The 23,553-nt window shown below is 45.3% G+C and overlaps 1 protein-coding gene across 1 annotated transcript in view; it reads left to right on the forward strand.

The window, feature by feature from the left end:
* Nucleotides 1-331: 331 nt before the first annotated feature.
* LOC139693580 (tubulointerstitial nephritis antigen-like) overlaps nucleotides 332-23,553 on the forward strand; it is a 94,344-nt gene continuing 71,122 nt past the window's right edge. The window contains exon 1 of the mRNA XM_071591792.1: nucleotides 332-808. Within this exon, the coding sequence (XP_071447893.1) occupies nucleotides 586-808 (223 nt within the window). The 5' untranslated portion in view covers nucleotides 332-585. The remainder of the gene's footprint in view (nucleotides 809-23,553) is intronic.

The following is a 23,553-nucleotide window of genomic DNA, read 5'->3' on the forward strand; positions in this document are numbered from 1 at the left end:
ATTTGATGTGGGTGGCAACGCACACCTGTACCCCTTGATTAATGCCATCTGTGAAAATCGATCAATTACGAATTTCGCACGATGCCATCCGACGGCCGCGGCTAAGGGGCGGGTCGCGGGGGCGGAAAGCCGCGCGGGGCATGGCGCGAAACCTTCTTACCCCGCCCCCCTTCCCCCTTTATCCCCCTTCAGCCTCCCCTCCTGCCGGACTCCTCCGCAAAACAGCCGACGGTAGATGAGCGAAGAGGGGGGGGGTGAGAAACGGAGGAGGAGGAGGTGCGCGCAGAGGGAGGGAGGGGGATCTTTTGTGTTCGAGTCCGCCAGTCTCGGAGACAGAGCGGCAGGCATCCTCTCAGTGCTCCTCCCAAGACCGCAGCGAGCGGACGCGCATCTATCGGAACGGAAGGCTCGCTTCCAGTCGAGAGAGCGAGCGGTCGAGTCGAGTGCCTCTGTCCGTGCCACTTTGGTGCGACTCGCCTACCCGTCCCCGCCCACCTCTCGCGTCCACGGGACCCGCCACCCTCTCCGCCCGGCGTCCGACCAGTGAGAGTGAGTTGGGTTAGGTGTCGTCGTCCGGCGGGCACCATGGCACCACCGCTGCCGTCGCGAGGAGGGCACCACCGCGGTGCGTGGGCGGCGTTCGCGGTGATCCTGTTCCTGGAGTCTTGCGGCTTCGTCGAGGGCATATCACTGCACTTCGCGCATCGCTTCGGCGGGAAGATAGACGACCTCCAGGGACCGTACTGCGCTGGCCGTACCTGGGGATCCACTGGAAGCCGGTGGTGGGCCGGCGCCGGAAGGTCTTCTGGTAAGATTCATTGAGACTGATGGATTCACTGAGACTGATGGCCCCATCCCCATGCGTGTGTGAATGATGTATATGCAAAATTTGCGGACGTGATCGTGAAGCATCATCATTTTGGAAATCCATGCAATTTGAAGAATCCACCGACGAGGACGTTCTTATTGGCCAGTTCATCCCGTATTCCGGTTTCGCGTGTACACCAGGGCACCGCCCTCGGAAATGACGACTAGGTCCGGGAAACGTGTCTTAGATCGGCGCTGATTCCTACAGTTTTTCGCGGCGAAGGCACGTCTCTCGTGAAGTATTGAAAGGGCTGAATCCACAACTTCTGCTTTAAAAATTACTCCCCCCCACTCATTGTCTAGCAGTAATTTGTGTAATATTATTTTAATATTCAACAGGTACGTTTTCTTTTAAGAATAGTTAAGCATCCAATACGCCTAACTTTCAAATTGAAGGGTTTGGGATGGTGCGGTGGCTAACGTATTGGCTTCCCACCGAGAGGGCTCGGGTTCGAATCCTGGAAACGGCAGTTATTTTTCAGTGGCATGCCGATCAATACTTGAGGTGATTTTTGGAGAGGACTTTGAGTGAACACAGCGTCCGTTGGATGGGACGTTAAATTTTGTGACCCCTTGGCACCTTTCGAAAAGGATAAGCTAATGCCGACGTTGGGTTTCTCTCCAACCTTCCTCCCTTCCCATCCATCCATAAATGGCGCAAATTACCTCAGCTCGCCTCCCCTAAAATTACTGCTACTCTTGAAATTAAAAGAGAGGTAGCCCAGCGGGTAGAGCTATGGTCTACCGAACGGAGGTTTCCGGGTTCGAATCCCCGATCGTGCCGTCAGACGAATCTACCTATTATGATCCAAGCGTTGTGGCTTTCTGATTCTCCAGATCTTCCCGAAGAAACGCAGTTGGCACAGCGATAGGAAATGGTCCCTCTTGCATGCATCTCTCCATATTGCGAATTCCACACCACGAGTGGGGGCGAGTTCCACGCCTCCCGCCCATCAGAGAGCCACTCCTCCTCGGTCCACCACTGACTAATACTCGCACATACACTTAGTATGTATATAAAGATTTCCGTGAAACTTCGCCGCCGCAATTAACTTGCTCTCTCGAAGGCACAGGAGACATCGCCCGGGCCGTTGCTGTAGGGTTTCTCTGGTCTGAGTGGTCCGGAGATGGATTCTGTTATCTTTTCCATTAGCGGCTCGTGCCAGGCGAGAGCCAACGCCCTCGGGGAATGGAAATGTCCTTGCGGAAGAAGAAGGTCTTCGACCCTGAGAGTATATATTATATACTATGTGTGAGTACTAAAAAAAGTTGTTAGCCTTTGAAATGGACTGAGGGTAAAATCGAACCCCTGGATTATTTAGAGAAGAGATTTGGTAGGGACACGCTTGGATGTGGACGAGGCGAGGAAAAACACAAAAATTGAAGAAAATCAACGGACAGCCCCACCCCAGACAATTCGACATTTCCACGTTTTGACAAATTCTGTCATCACCTGGGTTATTTTTACGTATTCCCGTCGTGACAAAATTTTTCTAAATCTAGGTCCTGGAGTTGGAAATTGAATTATTGAGGAACTACGTGTATGTATCTTAATTGTTATTCAGTGCCAAACTATGTCTTCATTCATCTCTTCAAAGATATGAGACTGGCTATTTATTGTTTTCCGTTTAGACGCAAACGAGTGAGAAGCGATGTTGGAATCCAAAGTAATAGTCCAGTTACTTTTGCAAAGACCCAAAAGTTGCTCTCGGTCGCGTTGAAAAAAATAGAATCGTTGTTGCGGGGAGTTGTACTTCGGAAGACACTTATGTTGCAATTGGTGTTGTATTTTTTTTTAATTTCCGTTTTTTATTGAAGCGGTGTTGTTGTTTTTGATGTTCTGCTTTTGTTAAACGTTGCGACGTTTTTAGGAGGAACTCTTTGGTCCCGTTCGTTTTACAGATGGTTTTTCCGTCCCTTTTCTTCGGTTGTCAGAGCGTAAATGCGTGTGTGTTCCCGGAAGGCCTTCTTCCTCACCGACTCGGCAGCCGGGACGTTTCGGTCCGGCACGTGAAGGGCCCGGGTTCCAAACCGCATTGTGCCTCCCTAGGGCACCCAGGCGTGTGATTTTTATCGCGTGCCTACCTTGGAAACCACAAAGGCGTAAGCGGCAAAGGGATGAAGCACACCCTTCCCCCTATTTCGCGCACGGAGTCTTGCTTGGCGAGAGACTAACTAGTTCTCTTTCTCTCTTTCTTCACTTTGCCTCTCAAAAACCAAACCCTCGGGCTGACTCGCGCGGGTTTTGACCGGGCGAGGGGGAGACGCACTTCCCGGGGGGGGGGGAGTTTCCATGGACGAGCTGTGACTGTAAGAGGCGAAAGGAGGCAGGACGAGAGAGGGGATTGCTGCAGAGAGAAACAACTCGCATGGAGAGAGAGGAGGGGGGGTTGTGCGACGTCACGGCGGCGGTGGAAGTTGTCGGTTCTGAGAGTCAATGCGTAGGTGTAGGCCGACAGGTGTTATATTTGATGCCAAGGCCAGATAAAAGCCCCCCCCCCCTTTTGGAAGTATGGAACAAGGGGATTGGCCACCGTTATCGAATCGCATCCTTTACCTATCACTTTTTCTCTGGAGTCCAGTTGGCCGTTTCTCTAGGGCACTAGACAGTTCAAAGTCCGTTATCAAAGTTTGTAAACTTGTTGATCCAAACATGGGAGCCTTCCTTTCGATGACATCAAACCTATCGCTGGTATATTTTTCTCGTGATATGTTTTACGAATGGTCTTTGGGGGATCCTTTAAATTGGCATGGCTTTAGGACACGCAATCCCGATTTCCCATTGATTTTTACAACGACGATCAGTACACCTTAATGGTTCTCTCCAAACTGACTCGCTCTGGATTTATCGCCTGCCTCGTCTGATTTATCGGATCACTTTTCCCCGCTGATCTCCCATCCGTCGTCTCTCCTCGACTCCATTACAATGCCGTGAGTGGTGCTTCATGTTCCCGTGCTAAATCATCCCTGACATGGTTTTCTTCTCAAAAATGACTTCCCATATACATAGTTCATGTTGTTTCTGCGCGATCATTGCGTCTGGACGTTATACTATATTTTGAATCGAGGCGCTGTGACTGAGAGCGGAAGATAACGCAGCCGCCCGACGCGACGGTATATTGGGAGAAAAAAAATCAATGCCGTCACGCCAAATTCATGTCCTCACTTAACGTCAGAGAATTCATCCGAGTCATGTAATCTCTCAAGGAGATTGGATGACAATGGTGTTTAAAGGAACTACGGATGTTTTTATTTGTTTCAAAAATTATTACCCAAATGGAGAGAAAATGGAAACCATTGATCAATAAGTTTTCGAATATTTATTCCTAATGTTTATCCAAATTTTCTTAAATCATTTTCAATCTGATGCAGAGCGTCAATTTAGAGAATATGATGGTGGATTTGAAAGATATTATGGATAGCTAATGTGTCGCACGCTCTCATACGAAATGAGGCGAGTCCGCTGTCCGTTCAGAAGGACGTCTAATTTGTTTGACCCCTTGGCGTGTTTCTTTATTATGAGTTGGCTGATGCCGCCGACACGGGGGTCTCATCCACCTACCCACCCGCCATTCCCTCTCTCTAACCAAATAGCTCGCCCGTCATCCCGTCCTCACTCGTAGGAGGAGATAGCCTGAGGCGGCGTGACCCTAAGACCCTACCGGCAAAAGCGCGTTGTCGTATGCTCACGAGCGCCGTGTCACTCGAACAGTGTACCACACTCCCTAAATATTAGGATCAATAAGCTTCGTGCCTCATGCGAGAATTCTTCTCTGATTAGGATGCTCTCAATCCCAAAGCACGCCTCCGAACATAGCATTCTCTTTGATAAATACTATTGTCTCTCTATTCTAGCATCTCTCCCACCCTCCGACCCTCCACTCAAACTCAAAACAATTGAACAAGCATACTTCTGGCTCCTCGAATCCTGGAATGGGTCAAGGATCAATATCAGACACTAATTACCCCAATCTTTAGATATTTTCATCCCCCCCTCCGCTCCCAAAACCTACCATATCAATACCACACTTCCAAACATTCCCCTCCCAACTCATCCCCTCCCAAACATTTCCCCGCCTTTCCCTTCCATCCAGCATCCTCGTACCATCTTATTAAATCCTTCTCCTCAGTTCCATCTTCCTTTCCCCAGAGAAAGATGGTTTGGCCACCGAAAGTTTGGAATACGTGTAAGTGTCCTTTTGTATGTGTTTCTCTGTGTTTTTGTTGGATAGCTGTATATCGCTTCTACGTTTAAATTATTATTCACATCTGTGAGACTTTTCTCCAAGATGTATACGTATGTACATGCATAGATATTTATAATTTATGCATAAATGTATATAAAACGTTTTTCCCTGTCATAATTGCATACCTCAGCAATAGGAAACGTATTATGACAAATTAACCTTCACAAATGCCATTCATCACCAATTGGTTCAATGCCTGGCGACCTGACACCCCCTGCCATACCCTGACTTCGTGGTGGCACGGGAGGGCGTATGAACTCCCCTCCCTCCAAGCGAAAAAGGGGGGAAAGGGAGGGGTGGAGGCGAGGGCGTGTGCGTGTGCGGCTCTCATGCTGCCCTTCTTGCGTTCTGCGCTCTCTTTCCTTCATTTGCATGGGCCGGGATGGAGATGGGTCACTATTGGTCACACACATCACCCCTCGACTGTGAAACGGAGGTTCAACGTATTACTAGTGTTTTCGTGAAAGGAATGGCGGGTGGTAATGGCAAGGCCTTTCAATTACGGTTGCACGACTCGCTCAGACGACCTCGTAACCGATCTATTTATATCGAATCTGATGCGAGTTCGACTTAGTCACATGAATCGTCATCCACATGTCGAAAATTTGCATCCGACTCTGGAGCGGTGGGAGCAACGCTCGAACATTCTTCTAGAATGACTTCAATCACTAATAAACATGAAATTATGGCTCCATTAATATTCGAAGCAAAAATATATGCAAATCTATATGTTTATACTGTTAACTATTTTAACGTACAAATACTGTGGTTCTCCATCTCGTATCCTCAGCTCTCGAAAGACTGTGAAAATTAAAAAAAATCCAATATCCGTCCGATTCCCAAAATTGGATGGCCCGTCCATTCAACGCTTCGTTCTCTCCCCGAGGTGACTTCTATCCCACATGACCCTCTTAATTTTTTCGTCTGCATTGTGTCTCCCATGTAATATATTCTACAAGTGTTAATGCCCCGTGGTGCATTCTTCTCAAACGTGATGTCGTGACCTGTGTCCACTTTCCTCAAAGTAACGCCTCCCAAGGAAGACGTCTCCGACGTTCAAGGAGAGATTTCAGTTCAAGGGCAGTTTTAATTCCATTGCGTCATTTGGTACGGCAAAGCATTACGGAGGACCTGTGCACAGAGACAATACCGCAGATTTTTCATTTTCACTACGCCTGCCAGGGTAAATACCTTTTCTCGATTCTTTCATGCTCTCGTAGGACATTGCCAATTCTTCCTTGAGGAGTGCTCATTGCATCCGATGCATTTGGCTTGTCATGGTAATTGTTAAAAAATTTCAAGGATCAATTACAATGCAACATTTTCATAGTGCAAAAATCATTTACCTTGACCGGGATAGGTACTTTGATATTTTCATAAGGTCTTGAATGATCAAACGGAAAAATTGGGAAGGCGACACAGTTTGCGAACACAGACCACCGTCAAGGTAAAACGTTCCAAAGAAACGCTAACGCGCCACGACGCAGGTTTCTTCCAGTGTTTGCAAGTGGCCCACGAGATTCGTGAGATACTCCCTCTGAATGGATGCTCACCTTTCGGTCCGAAATAGTGCCGTCGCCTTCAAAAATTCCACACATTCACATCTGTCCATTTGCGAAACAGTGCGGCTGGTTCTTCTCTTCCCCTGCGTCAATAAATGCCCTTGTCCTCTCCTATCCTTGAAATATGCATGTATTTCCTATCGGTCCATTCTGATCTCCAGAATCCGATCCACACAGCAGCGGCAGGGGCTTCCTCCCACGCGTCCCCTCCCCCCGGAGGGACTGGCGCCGACGCATTTCGCTTCATTCGGCACAGTAGTCTTCAGCCTCTTCATCAGTAATCCCCCCTTCCAACTTAGCTCGCCCTATCTCGGAGGTTGATACCCGGCTAATGCCGCCACTCTTCCCATTCCGACGGCCCAATGGTGGTGAAAGATCCCTCTTGTTGATTCAGCGACCTCCCAAACCACCTCCCCACCGTCGCCGTCCACCTCACTCGTTCCTCGGCATTAGTCCTCCATCCATCTCTCTCGCTCCCGAAGACGATTATGCTTTCACTCCCGTTCTATTTTCAGTGTCCTTTTTATTGCAATGAATGAATTAATCGGACCTGATATCTTCGGGCTCCTGAATACGTTGATATTTCATGGAAAGGAACAAACTATGCAAAATTTCACTTTTTAAAAAAATTTATTTACGACCCGGGTTACGACACGTTGATATTTGATATTTTTTTATATTTGTGTTCCGGGGGATGAATACACACCAGACTAATTTTCATCGGAATATTTTTATCCCTACCGCGGTAGAACAATCTTACTCCGATTCCTTATTGTTTGCGGAAAAAATGACTTCTTAAATCCATCTGTTTTACACTTAATCTCACTAATTTTATTGACCTGGTCTTTCCTACCGTGGTACAATGAGGGTAATGACACATTTGCAACATCACTGCTAAAGAGACATCCATCCAATTCATGCAAGAGATTTAATCTATAATTTAACCTTCACTTCGCGAGTGATTCCCAGCCTAGCTCCGCTAATATTTTCGATACGTTACTAAGTTTATCATTACGACGTTTAAAAATCTAGCTCCTCTCTAGCGATCCGATTCGGTAATTAATTAAACTTCGTGAGGATTATAGAATATATGCACTATCAGCATATTCTAAATGTGGCCTATCCAGCGAAAGATAACATTTCTCCTTGATCTTTTCATCACATTAACACAGTATTCTTCTAATAAATCTTAATTTTTCGTTAGCTTGTCTATTTTTCGGCCTTCAATATCATACGTTGCAATGATTGTGCAATAATTCGTAGCGCTGTTTATTTGGTGCTGTTGACACCACACAACTTTAATGTAATGTTTGGACTTATTGGTATTATACTCCCAGATTGGTTGCTCTCGATGATTTTCGAGGTTGTTTTCCGAGCTGATTACGGGTCCACGTTCTCGCCCTGGGGTCGAATGTGTGTAGTGGCCCTCGCTCCTCTGGAGAGCAGGAGTCGCCGTCAGTCCCGTCAGTATTGGCAGACTCGCACTGGAGTCATGCACCTTCCTCCCCACGGTTTGGAACCCCCGTGTCTCCCGAGAGACTGGCGCGCACGCCTGGGGTTCCTTCGAGAATTCTGTTCATGTTGGAAAGCAGAAACTAATCCTCGACACGGGAACCACAGCGCAATAGCGTCAACACTTTGCCCTCTTCTTCAATTTAGTTCTATTTTTTACAAGTAAAAGTTCTTCTATGTAAAATGAAGAGTGGACAGGGGGAAAGAATCCCTCATTTGTCGAATGAATCTGCGTGATTTCTCAGACCGCCTTTTGTACCCTGCCAAGTGTCCACTCGCCTACAACGGTAGGGTACTTTACGGTAGGCGAGATCATACCAGTAAAATTAGAGAGATCAAATGTAGAACAGATAGGTTTAAGATTTTAATTTTTTCCACGAACGATAGGGGATCAGAATAACATTGTCCGAACGCGGTAGGGGTCAAAATATTTGGGCCAAAATTAAGTCTAGTGTGTATTCACCCCCTGCCACACACCGTATTGATGGCTTGCAAGGTTATAAAATATTTTTTAAAAACCAACCCTCGAATTGAGGACTGTGGTTTTCTTTGAGGTTTTAAATAGAAAGTCTTGTGGTTGGTCTTCTGGCATTCGTGTTCCAACCAAGTGTCGTGGCTTGAGGGGGCGGGAGAGGAGGCGGGCGGGGCAATGGCCTGAAATGTGTGACTCTTCATTGGGGACACATAGTCGCCCATATCGAAAACAATGAACGTTGAAATACTCATGTTAAACTATCCATTTTATCCTCTCTAAAGCTTCCTTTGGAACCATACGACAATCTTCCATTATTAATATTATATAAACCTCGTTGCCATTAGGCAATGGTCCTAATGGTCAAGTCTCGTCAACGGTCACTCTTACAATACACATACATACAACATATACAGATATGAGACCAAATGTTCTTATGTACAATGACACTTTTAAGATTACCAACCGCACCTTTACCATCACACAAGGGCAAAGGTTCACACCATGCATACAACACTCCATCCATCGCCGCACTCCGTCCATAATCACGAACTTTTCAATTTCGTATGCCCTTCAAAATCACGCATCCTTAGCACATCATTCACTTTTGCTATACAACTTCTCACGTCGTGCAAATCACATACAAAAAATATTTTAATAAGTTTAATAGTATGATAATCAGTGATCAATGGAGCTTATCACCCAGTGGCTGTTTTACACTTATTCTTAAAACTCCTAAAATTGATGGAAAGAGCTCAAACAAACCCCAAAGTGACGACCCCGGTGATGGCGCTGCTACCCTCGCTCGGACAATGAGTATGGTTCTCATAAAATGCGAAAACCTTCGGTATTTTCGAGTCATTTCGATGTCGGAGTACTGTAGGTTCAAAGGGAGCCAATCAAGGCTCTCGGAGAGTTCAAGCTATCGAGATGCGATCGTTTGTTTTTGAAGAATGCATCGTGGGGAGGAATACTTCCACACAAGTGTACGTTTCCCCTTGAACTAGGAAAATCACTTGGAAAAACAGAACATTTCTCTTCCGATCGTTTAAAAGTTGAAGTCTAGGATGGATGCGGATGAGTGTTTGTCCAGAGTTAGATGGGTGGGTGGGGGGGGTGGTTTGGCGGGTTGTGGTCCAGCAGCATCAGTCGGCACTCGTTTGAATTGAGGCGAATGGTTGCCTACTCCGTGACAATGGTTTATTTAACAATGGAACAAGTCAACGCAACATTGCGGTCAACTCTGTGTGTGTTGGCGAGACTTCTGAGGACGCCAATCCACGTCCAAACAATGCCTCCAACGGCCACCAAGTGGCTTTTAGTACACAAACGGCAGGAAAGGGAGGGAAGAAATCTAGCGACTGGATCGAAAGATCCCGCTGATTGCCTCTGACTGAGTGACTGTAATGGGGATATACCGACAGGTTAATATGCCCACTGTTTCCCTCGCGTTGCCATTGGTTCGTGAATGGAGCGAGGGAAAGAAGCGCGTCCTTGGTCTGCCCTCTCTCATCTAGACTCTTTTGTCTGACCTGCCGATCCATGTATGCCCGCAAACTATGTCGACCGGCAAATCGAATCTCATCGATTGAAATGTGTGGGCGTCGGAATGGAGCACGCTGGGTATGTACCCGGGACGCTCCCATCTGCAGCCGAAAGTTGTCCCTATTAGGATGAGCGCATGAATAGCGAGCAATAAATTAAAAGGTTCAGATAGTTTCATCGGAATGAAACTGTGTATCTTATATGCATACCCAATAATCCGTCCGTCCAACAAAAGCTACCGAATACCTGCTTCTCAATGCAGACAATTCGTTTCAACAGTAACATTAAAAAGTCTACAATTTAAGATGCACAACTTTCCAATTCGCATCCTACGTAGTGCAGGATAATGAAGGCAAAATTTTTACTGGAAATAACAAGTGGTTTTATTTCCGTATCAGCCATTTTTAGAGAATAGCGCCTGTTCAACAGATGCCATGCACCGGAGATTACCGCGAGCAGTCAAGTCTCCCTCGGTGCATGCACTCCACGGGGACTTGCAGCCGTGGCACACGTGTCCGGGATCGATGCCGTTTAGGGAGGGATTGGGAGAAAGAAAGGGTGAATGGACTGGAGCACGTGAGGCTCTTGTTCGTACGTCCAGTTTGAATGAAGTTGAGTGGCCTCCACTCGCAGATATATCGTGAATGGGTGGAATCGGCGACAGGGGACGGGATGATAATTTCCAGGGATATTTGCGGAAGCCATTGAACTTCCGCACTCTATCGGGTCGAGGTCGAATGGATGCGAGGGAATGCCCCAATTCAAGCGCGGTCATACAGTAGCACCTCCTCGACTGCTAGGGAACATGTTAACTCATGTAAACAAATTTCATCCGTCTTTCATTTGATAATTACTGCACCGAATGCTATCGAATTTTTTGAAAAATATTGTAAAATATGAAAATTATTTTGTGTGTGTTAGTGGAAATATATAGGAAATATTTTTGCGCACATGATCTGCATAATTCCGCCTTCCCCATCTCTACTTTGTCCATCCTTTTTGTGTTCCTATCCCCTTTTCCTTATATCTATTTCAATGTGAATGAATATTTTTTCGCTGTATGGCGGGATTTCGTTTTGAATGTATATATATATATATATATATATATATATATATATATATATATATATATATATATATATGTATATATATATATATATATATATATATATATATATATATATATATATATATATATATATATATATATATATGTATATATATATATATATATATATATATATATATATGTATGTATATATAATGAATATGTATGTATATATGTATATGTATGTATATGTGTGTGTAGAAGCATAGGCATTGGTAATTTCGATTCCGTTGCCTGACAAAGTCAGCTCAATGCAGCGGCCCTTGAGGTTTCAGTGAGGTTGGGTCGGGTAGTGGGGGTTGTGTGGAAGACTTCCAAGTGGGTGCGCCGGCGATGACGCGACAATCGAGTGGTTTCTATGGTGAGGAGAACGGGAGTAAGTGGGGGGAGGGGGGGCAAATTCTCCACTCCGCCCTTCCTCGGTCGTCAGAAATCCGCCCCCGATCAGAGAGGCAGACTCGGATTCCTGTTGCCCTGGGTAGAAGGATAGAAAGATTGAAAACAACACAGCCATTCGGTAAAAACTAATTTTGAACTTTAAGAATTCGGCTTTACGTGAAATTGGCTCGAGACTGATTTTCAATCTCACTACCCCCTCTGTGAGTACCCGTAAGAAGTAAGTCATTACTCAACCAACATTTTTGTTAGTGCCAATAGACGCCATTCGAAAATACTAAAATGCGTTTTACATTTCAGTGAGCAGCGTTAACCGCTGAATTTGGTCACTAGGAATCATAGCCATTAATGATAAACTTGATATTTCCAAAATTTATAATTATGGTACTTCATTTGATGAATGAAAGAGACTTAGTAAAGTGTTAACAATCCTTTTTAATTATTTAATTTTCCCACCCAGGTTTTCCACTGGTGCACAGTTTGGCTATTAATACATTATGAACAAAAGCCTATAAATATATCGAGAATGGGGTCGGAAAATTGCATTTGCAGGCATCTCTGAGGTCATTTATTTTTTTGAGTACTATGATTGCAGCGCAGCTCCTTAACTATAAAGGATTTTATATTTGTGAATAGAATGGAAATGAAAATGATTTTAGAACTCAATTCATGGCATTATGTTACTGCGTGCTTTGATCCAAGTAAACCTCCCGATAATATTGAATACGACGTTGGGTTTTGTCTTCGGTAAGAGATATGTCGAGGAAGGAGGGTGAGAAGGGGAAGAGGGGGGGCGAAGGGGGGGGTAGGGGGTACTCTGAAGAAAGCGAACTCGCTTCTGGTCCGGAATGCATTGGCTGGCGACGCGCCGTTTATTTTGATCGTTCGGAAGAACGAGAGACACCTTGCACTCGGATTGAGCAGCGTGCGAGCGGGGTGCGTGGGAGCGGCTCGGCGCTAATTGGGTCAGCGGTGCGGCAATGGACTCTCCTTTCATTTTCCCTCCATCTGCGACTCGGAGACGGCGCACCGAAGCTTCGGCAATATCGATTGCGATAATTACGATTATGGTCTCGAAGACCAACGGACAAGTTAGGAACGCGGTGGGAGGGCTTCGGAGGAGTCGCCGGGGGTAATGTAGCGGTGGCGAGGGTGAAAACGGCAGGTGGATTGGAATGTGGAGCGGATCATCATTAGTAATTCAATCCTCCACCTTGCTTCACTCCGCCAGTCATTCCTTCTTCTCCATTCAGTGGTCACTCCCTGATGGATTCCCTGTTGTTCTTGCCCACTTTTCCCTTGGTTTTCTTCTGCGAAATCTTCCCTTCATTTTTCCCGCCTATTAAGTTTCCAACTTTTTTCATCGCGCCCATTGTACCTCAAGGCGCGTGCAATCCATCTCCATTGTTCTTCTTCATCGCCGTAGAGTTCTCCATGCGGTCCTCATCCCTCTTCTGGCCGCGTTCGTGGTCTGTTCAAAAGGTTCCCGAAAGTTTTTAGAACGCGCCTCCAGTGGGTTATTTTTTAATCCATTTGGGAAGGTTTTGAACAGACCTTGTGTATAAACTTCCTCGTTCCTCGCCTTGCATCTCCATTGAATAATTAGGGCTCTTCCCTTCCCCACTATGTTCAAAAGGACACCTCTATTTACTCATTTGGTCCACTTTCCCAATGTTCCATGTCTCTGATCCGTAGAGCACCCCCATCTACACGGACGCTTCGACCAACTGCTCCTTGTTTGCTACCTTTCGGTTCTTTGGACGTAGCCATTGCCTCTTCTTCATAGACGCCGTCTTAGCTGGAGCTGTTGTGATGTCGGTCTGACTTCTTCCATCCCAAGTTATACTGCTGCCGCTCAGGTGGATTCCACTCGCTAAATCTCCACTCCTCGAATTGTCGGTGTGTTCCGCCTTTGCCTCCTCTCACTATTTTCTCAGTTACCTTCTTATTGATCATCAGTTACGATATTATGTTCCCGAAGTGCTTAGTCCGTAGCATTAAGAGTTGATTGCGTTGATTCCTCCTGCGTTTCTACCACGTACTACTGCGATGCCCTCTGCACACAGGAGCGTGCCAATTTCTTCACCGGTTGCCTTAAATGATGCTGTTAAGACAAGCACATAGAAAGGGATAGTGCTCACGGAAGCGAGGTAGATGGAGGAAGAGAAGACACTTGCTGGACCTCGAGTAGGAAGTACGAAGATCTTAAGGAGGGGATGGGGTGGGGCCAACGAGGAAATTCTCCTGATGCGTTGAGCATAGCATTCTTTGAGAACCTCACGAAAACATCTTTTGAATTGATGTATTACCTTTAAATTACATTAAAAATAAACAAGAGATGGCTCGTGTTGGGAGGATTACTTCTAAGCTAATCATAAACCCCGAAAATACGCATTCGCAGGCTATGACTGGTTTCTAATCTATGCACGTTGAATGAAACCGCAGACTGAAGGAGTCAAGGGTGAACCGTGCCAACATGTTTGGGACTATTGTCAGAGCTGTTGCTTTCGTGCCAACGTTGAACCTCGATTTATTCCCCGTTGGAAATTCAATTAACTAATTCACCTGACTTCATCCGATTAACGAAATCACCAGCCAAGTCCACTCGGGTGTTAAAGGCAAAAGTGTCCTTCGCAATTAACCTTTCACTGTAACTAAGAATAGGAATCAGCATTAATGAAGCCAATTGAAAATCATTTGCAGATAACTCAACATAAAAATGGCAACCGTCTAATTTTTTAATTATATTATTTTAAATTTCATTCAATATTTATTTTCTTGTTTTAATTGATGAAATATTTCAATATTATGGAAATAATTCTTAGGAGGGAATGTGGCGGGGGTGTCTAGCCACCATCCATTGACAATTAGGGTATTCAATTGTCAATGTTATTACGATTCCTTTTGTTTTAAGTGGGCAAGTATTGTCACCTTCTATTTCCTGATGTTGCGTTCTAGAATTGTCGGTAATACAGTTCAACAGTTGAAAGTCAGGGGAGACGTATAATCGCGGAGATGGGACAGAGGAGGGGAGAGAGGGCATGGACATTGGGGAGGGGAAGGGGTTTGAGCGAAACAGTCGTGGGTGAGGGCCGCGGTGAAGGGGGATGATGTTTCAGAATGATCTATTCAATCCGGGGTGAGGACACGCTGGCAGAAACCAAATGTATGTTTCTTTCGAAGTTTTTAGTGTTAGAGATGTGGCGGCTTGGGGGAGAGAGGACGGGATGTAAACACTGCATCGGCTATCAAAATTCCCGAAATGGAGCGTAGAATTTTTAAGGGGAGGAAGGAGACTGACTTTCTGCTGAGGATGTGGGGGCCGCGAAGCAACGACGCCCTCGTACTATTGACCCACGTAGAACACCGGCCGAGGTAGGCAATGCAAGAATATTGAGGAATGACAGAAAAGCATTAGTTTTCAATAATAGGCAATATACAGCCTCTCTCCTAATTTTATTCCTTCCCACTCTTCCCAATTAGCGGAGGGTGCTGAGGTTTTTCCAATCGGCTCCTGGTCGAAGGGTGCACTGAACCCGGGGCCCCAGGTCTGGAAAGAAGAAACCCGGAGATCTCGTTTAGCCGATCAATGGGAGGAAGGAGCGAAATATATTATGCATGTGGTCACGGGGGACAGATGAGGGGGGAAGGGGGTTAAGGGAGGAAGGGACCCTGACGTCCTTGAGGGAGATAGCCTTTCCCTTTTTCTTCACTACTCCCCCCCACATCCCTTTGGAGATGATATCGCCACTCGCCTTGGACCGCCTCCCCCCCTTTATCTCCTCTTTATATCCCGAGTTCTGCGCAAAAGAGAGGAGGAAGAAGATGCGTCTACCTGTGTGTGTGTGTGTGCCTCAACAGGTCGGTGGTCATGGTTACTCTCTAATAAATCACCCATCTCACTTCCCCGCCCCTCGAGAGAGCAATATTAATGCGTTCATCTCCTCTTTTTCCTGATGATCGTAAATTTGGGGGCAAAAGGGACTGACAAGGAGACACGTGGGTCTCTGTTTGTATATACATACATAATTATACATTTGGCCTGTTAAAAACTCCTCACGACTGGTTTGTACAACCTGTTTTAATGCAGCCCGGCGGTGGTCTCGCTCTCCAGAGCGCTCCGCCCTCCCTTCGAATGACCGGCGTCCCTCCAGGCAGGCAGGCAATTACGGTTGCCGTGCCGACAAGGGAAGCGTGATTATATATATATTATATATGTATATTATATATATGTATATATGTATATATATACATATATATATAATTATATATATATATATATATATATATATATATATATATATATATATATACTTATTAAGATGGAAACATATACAAGGAAAAGAGATAGGAACACAGATAAAGGACGAACACAAGAGAGGTGGGGAAGGTGGAATCGAGCAGATCACAAGTGCAAAAATATTTCCTTGACCGGGACCTGAACAAAGAATCGGGGCACTTGGCTTCATAAATTACCCGCAGATTTCAGGGTAAATTATGCCTCCTCGATAGCTTAAGTAGTTAGAGCATTGGCCCGGCAAGTCGAAAGATGAGGTATTCGATTTTTTTATATATTTATATTTATATAGATCGAACAACTGATATTATATATATATATATATATATATATATATATATATATATAAGTATGTATGCCTGCGTGTGTTAAGTATTTATATATATATGCTTACACACTCTTATATATACGCGGAGAATCACGGAGAGTTGGTGGGAAAGGAGTCAGATGATTCCAAGCAAAAAATAAAGCTCCAGAATCGGGAATTACATGACGGACTTTGTAGTTAATGAACCGATTCCCGGTCCGGTGCGCATTGGCTCAGTATTTTGTATCAGTAAATTAATTCAAAAGCTTATAATTCTTCATAAATCGCGTCGGGGGTTTGTTAGCCTAGTGTTTAATGCGCTTGGCTGTTTTACAGGAGAGTCATGCAACCAGCGAGTGGTATTGGTTGGAAAACCGCACAGTGAGCGCGGGGGGAGAGAGTGTAGTGCATACCCGCCCACGTTCACACTCTGGACGTACGAAATGCGTGCCGGTAGTATCGCCTGGTGTCCTATTCCTTTGCATCAAACCGTCTCTCGGTTTGATTGCTGCGCTTGCGGACCGCAATGTGTTCCCAGAATGCATGCACCTCTGCGCTGAATGTGGAAGGTCGAATGCTCGTATTAGAAGAAGACGCTGAGTCATGCGTGTAATGAGTGCGCTAGGAAAACTTGGGTCATCCTTTGAGGAAGCGGCACCGTGTGTGAAAGAAAGAGAGAGAGAGATACGATGACTACCACGAAAGTGTTGTCCCCATGTCAGCAGTCAGTTGGCTTGCATGCAGTTGCATCGCTCCTTCGAGCTACCCTCTTCCTCCTCTCAACGGTTACCTCACAGCAGATAAATCACCACTCGATCGAATTACTTTTGCTCTTGGCATTTGCCTTTCACTTACTCGTATTCTCTTTGGAGTGTTTACTTTTGTTGACTGAGATAGTCGATTCTCACGAGCAGACGAAGGTCGCGAATGCCAATATCTCACACACCCATCCCCACAAGCTACTTGACACATCCTCCGTCAACTGTTCCTCTTGAAAACTCACCCCTTACCCTCCTCTTTTATTCTTCACCGGCCACACACTGTTGTCCCTTAAACTGTGGTATTCAACCGTACCATAGGACGTGTCCGTCTTACCCTCCTCCCAAGTGTCCCCTCTTCCCAACCATTCTTTTTAAGTACTCCATTTGCGACTCCTTCCACCTATATATATAAATATATATATATATATATATATATATATATATATATATATATATATATATATATATTTATATATATATATATATATTTATTTATATATATATATATATATTTATATATATATATATTTATTTATATATATATATATATATATTTATATATATATATATATAATTTAATGTCAATTCCTCTCAATCCTTGATACCTTTTATCAGTTTTACGTCCTTCTTAATTTGTCCTGTGTCTATATGTCCTTTGTATGTATAGACATACATCAACGTGCTGCACACTTACACAAGAGTCGGTGTATTTTCAGTGAACATAGCTTAAGCACGACAAGTATTTAACAGTTCTTACGCAGTTATCATGGTTTATTGAAAGCACGCACTCATGTCTCTGCGCCGCTGAACCAGAAGCTGAGGGAGGCCTCCCGAGTCGCCTCGGCCAAGTCGCTCTTTCGTGTTGCAGCCACCGACCTTTCGGGAGGGAGCGATGGAATGCTCATTTAAATGGCTCTAGGTGCGTATCACTCGTACCCCCCTCCCCCAACGTCTCTCTCCCTCTACCCTCCCATCTTCCCCCTTCCCCCACCCCAACGTCGACTACGGCGAGCGGGAAACAGAGCGCGGGCCCTGTTGATGCTCACGGTTTAAGGTTTCTTCCGTCGTGGTGCTGCCCTATGGGGGGGAGGGGGGCCCGGAGGACGATGACCCAGGTTCGACTTCCGCTTCGGGGAGTGGGAGCGTGGCGCGGGTTCGAAAGCCAACCGGCCCCGACTCTGCACACAACCACTGACGTGGGCACCCGAGACGCAGGATGGTTCAGCCTGTGTCTCTCGGGCAGATGTCGCGGCCTTGGGTCGGGGTGGTGGAGGTAGATTAAACTCGCCACCTCTGCAGTCATCCCTTGCGAAGCCTCCCCTCCCTTATCTTCATCCTCCCCATTCCACTCCTCTCTCGCCCGCCTAATTATGTTCTGGTGAGCCGGCCAAATGGATTATCTGCCCTCTCTCTCGCACGCGCACACAATCGCAGCATAAACACGCTGACTCTGCGCGCGCACACACCCTCGCGTAAAAAAAAGGGGGTGGATGAATCGAGTTTTAATCGCTCCCGTCCCCATGGACGCCCACTCCTTGGAGATACCGCCGCTCCCTCGCGTGCGCCTCCGGCACAGTGACGTGAAGGGCGCGGGACGGGGCCGCTCCACAACTGGTATCTGGGGGGGGGGCAGAAGCTCCGCCGCTTTGGAAAGCATCCGAGGCACGCGTGCCGCACCCAGGCTCTCTCACGCGCCAAGTGTGTCGAGAAAACGGCAAATGTTGCCATGGGATTCGAAGCTTTAAGCTCTCTACCTTGTGGAATTTCTTCGCGCCCGCAGGGAGGGAAGAGATGAAGAAAGAAGGAACGTTTTGAAAGGCTTCCCAAGACTGTCCTATTGCACGATACGGGTTGCAAACATTCCAATCTAAATCCGAACAGGCGCTGCTGTGGCAACCGTATTACAATTCGTTTATAATCGTGGTATCAGTTCTCGTAAGGCGGGCGTGCATCGCAGTATCATGAACGAGAGTTATCGTTACCCGAAGGTTGGTTTGCTAGAGCTCACTCAATACTAATCCCTATTACAGCGTGTGGAATTCACTCCTCAGGGTAGGTGAGGTTCAATTCCTTCCTCTGTACCAATATTTGGTTTCCCAGGAAGATTCTCGAACCCGAAAAATCATACAGCTTGGGTGAAGGGGAGAGGGTGCCCAGAGAGGTATCACCCGGAATTGAATGACTTGGGCTCGCTCTTCTCACTAAACTACTACGCCCCAGTTTTAGTACCGTTTCTCTATTAGCTACTGATGGAGTCTTCCGCTACTGTAAGAACATGGGTGAAAAACGATGGGTGCCGCGATTGCTCACGGTGGACAAGAAGCTGATGATGAGTTGTCGCCACCAAACTGTATGAACTACGTTTAGAATTGCGACCGCATCCCCCGTATTCACCCGATCTGGCTCCCTGCGAATTTTTCTTATTCCCTAACACGAAGAAATGGCTCGCGGGAAAAAACGTTAGCTCAAACTAGGAAGTTATCTCCGAGACAGGGGCGAAATTTATCTTTTGAGGATCCCATATTCGTACTGGCAGCACACTCTAGGTGGGGCCTGACTAGGGCGAGAAAACATCATTCCTTCACTTTTTCGTCACATTTACCCAGCGCTCTTTTTACAAATCCCAATTTTTTATTAGCACGGCCGCATATTTCTCGTATGTGCTTTCCCTAGGACAGATCGTGAGTAATTGTCACACCCAAGTATTTAAAGGAATCTACCCACATGATTTCCGTTTGTTTCACTTTAAATTAAATGGGAGGGAATTACTCTTTTCCCAAAAATGTATTACTACGCATTTTTTCAAATTTAATTTCAATTGCCATGTATCGCACAAAGTCTGAATTGCATTTAGGTCGCTAGCTAACGCGACTCCGTCTTCGCAACTTCGAATGTTCCCATAAATTACCGTATCGTCAGCAAAAAGACGGAAAAAGACTGCTATTAACCACGGTACTGAGGTCATTTATGTAAATAAGGAACAAGAGGGGGGGCCTATGACACTTCCTTGTGGTACACCCGACGTGACCTTGACAGTATCGGATAATACACCGTCCAGGACGACTGTTTGAACGCGATTTTTAAAAAATTGTCTAATCCAGCATACAATAACTCTTGTGTATTCCATAAGTTTCCAACTTCGCGAGTAACTTGCAATGAGAGACCTCAAAAGCTTTGTTAAAATCTAGGAATATCACTTAAACTGGAATATTACTCTCACCGGAATGCATTATTTCATGAACAAAGAGTGCGAGTTAAGTTTCGCAGGATCTACCTTTACGGAACCCGTGTTGGTTAATCATCAAAAAATCTTGGCTATCGAGGTACCTCATTATGGAACTAACAATGATGCGTTCAGGAATCTTACAGGAGATGGAGGTGAGCGATATTGGCCTATAATTACTGGGGTCCTCGCGGTCTCCGTTTTTAAATATGGGCGTTACAGAAGTTATCTTCCGGCCGCTTGGCACGCTTTCTTCCGGTAATGATTTCTTAAATATTATATCAAGATAAGAGGCAATTTCAGACGACAGTTCTTTACACATCGCCGGTATCTCATCCGGTCCCGGAGATTTGTTGGGGTAGATGTTTTTAAGGAGTAACTCTATTCTGCGGGTGTAAAAGTCGATTGATTGCATTGGCTGCAGAAATGTTTTCGGAAGGTTCTCTGGTATATTCTGGGAGCATTTGTTGAAAACACTGTGGAAGAATGAGTTTAATATGTTGGCTTTATCTAAACTACTTGTTACATTATCCCCCTTTTCGTTATTCAATGAGGTTACGGTGGACTTTTTCCCTGCATTTCCCTAACGTAGGACCAAAACATCTTTGGGTTATCGTTTAAATATTCACCTAATTATTTCCTTTTGAATTCCGCTAGCGCCTTCCGGAAGGCCTTCTTGGCAGTGGACCTAGATGCTTTGTAATTCTGTAAGGTTTCGTTGATTTTATCACGGGAGGAATCTTTAACCGCGTTTTTCATTCTGGCTTGACACGCCCTTTGCCATCTTAGTGATTTCCGTACTTCAGAGTTGTACCAAGAGGGGTTCCTTATTCTCTCTTATATATTTACTAGGTATGAATCTCTGTATTGCTGAACGTGTTATTGCAAGAAAATTATTCCAGGTATCCTCGACACTCCTGGTTTTGATTAATTCGTCAAATCTAAGAAAGGAACAGTTTAACTTACATTTTTAGCCATCATAGTCAGCTTTATTGAATAAATAAATCTTTCTCTTAGGTTTGTTAACTTTTTCTACACTTAGGGAAAATTTAGCATTTACAGCCCTGTGATCACTGATTCCATCAATAACTCCTACATTTACGACCTTTCCGGGTATATTAGTAGCTAATAGATCAAGAATGTTCTTTCCCCTTGTTGGTGAAGTGACTAGTTGATGTAGGGAATTTGAGGTGAACGTCAATAAGAGGGACTCGCATAAATCCTTGTCTTTACCTCCATTTATAAAACTGTACTAATCCCAATCTACTGTGGGAACATTAAAATCGCCACCGATTATTAATCTATGCTCATTGTTGTGGGATGTAAAGCTTTTTAGATGGCTTTCTAGATCTAGTATTGAGTTAACGCCAGCATGGGGTGGTCTGTAATACGCACAGACATATATTCTTTTCGCACTGGGTAATTTTACTGAGCACCAGACACTTTCTATACAGTTATCAGGAAATAACTCAGCCCTACTGATGGTAGAGTTTTTAACCGCGACAAACACTCCTCCTCCGGCTCTATTATGTCTGTCGTTTCTATAAACTGTGAAGGACTTGGGAAATATATCGCAGTCTGCGATATCATCTGTTAACCAATTTTCAGTTCCTATAATGATATCTGACTCTGTGCTATGATTGAGGTGGTGAAATTCCGGGATCTTATTTTTTAAACTTCGGCAGTTAACTACTACTACGGAAATTATTTCTTCGTCTAGAACTTTCTTTTTGTTCGTTGCGGTCTGCTTTCTGGTGATGCTATTTATAAGTCTTTTGGGTGTCTTAATACCCGATCGGTCTATATTCTGATAAGTAACTCTTTCTTTTGTCTCATTAGCACTGTACGCACTTCGAGAAATCTCTTTAGGAAACCTAGTATTGTGAGACCCAATAATTGACCTGCACTTTATAATACGTTATCAGGGAAATTTATCTCTCGTATTAAATTTACTCCACTACCTAAGCTAAGCATTTGCCTAAAATATATCTACAGTGCTCGAAGATCCTATGAGCCACCCGAACCGACGCCTCAGGGGTGTAGTGGACCCCAGAGCGGTTCAAGGGAGCGCGATATGACCCGAGCACCGGTCTCAAGTCCACAAACTCTGCCCCCATGTCCCGACAGAATTTCCACAGCCTTCCGTTTAGAGACTCAATACGACTCCAAACGTAAGCACCGCAGTCAGTCCGCGGGACAATGCTGCATATGGACAAACCGTAAGTCCACACTAGATGCCTCCCGCACACGATCCACTTCGGAATTTAGGTCCCGAAAGGCACCCAAAATGCTTTCGGACCCGTACTTGGAAGCATCGTTGGTGCCGACATGGGTTACATCTACATCTAATTAATTACCCGCAAGTCGCCGCAAGGGCATGTGGCGGGGGGTGTTAGGACACAACCCGTAATTTAGAAAGAAAAGAAAAAAACCGCATGCAAAAGCCACAAATTCATACATCCAAAAAAACATGGCATACATTCATGCAAGAACACTTACACCCCACACACATGCAAACACTCAAACTACCAACTCACATATACATGCACCTACATAATACCCCGCAAGCCGCCGTAAGGGCGTGTGGCGGGGGTGTTAGGTCACCCACCACTCGTAAAAAGGAACAATACTACATGCAATGTCAACACATACGTGCAAAACTACACCCACAGCAGCACACAAACTCATGCAAAAAACCCTTCACCCAATACTCATGCAAGTATACCTAACATATTTACAGTGTTTAATTTTGTTCCGACTTGTAAATTCAACGTTTTTAATATTTCTAAAGTGACTTCGGTTTCTTACTATTATGATTCCGGATTGTTCGGGGGAAAGAATGAGAATTTGTACCTATCTGTCCTGGAATCTATCTCCCTTATTTTATCTTTGTGGTCTAACCTACCTAAGTAGTGTGGGGCCACAATAATTCCTTCATTATCATCGTTAAACTCGTTTGTTCTGAATCTTTTTAAAAGTCTAAGTCTCACTTGTTCTCTTCGTACTTCAAGTGGTTCCAGCCTAATTCCCCTAAGAGACCTGTCACACTTATGTTCTTATCATAGCAATTTTTAACGAATCTGGCGGGGATCGAGATGGTGCGGGGGCTAACGTACTGGCTTCCCACCCTGAGGGCGCGGGTTCAAATCCCGGCGGTGTTGAATATTTTTCAGAGGTATCTCGATCCCTACTTGAGGTGCTTTGTGGAGGGCACTTTGAGTGAGTACGCCGTCCGTCGGATGGGACGTTAAGCCGC

This window comes from Hetaerina americana, unplaced genomic scaffold (genome assembly GCF_022747635.1).
Source record: "Hetaerina americana unplaced genomic scaffold, ioHetAmer1.1.p SCAF_5, whole genome shotgun sequence".
NCBI classification, from domain to species: Eukaryota; Metazoa; Arthropoda; class Insecta; order Odonata; family Calopterygidae; genus Hetaerina; species Hetaerina americana.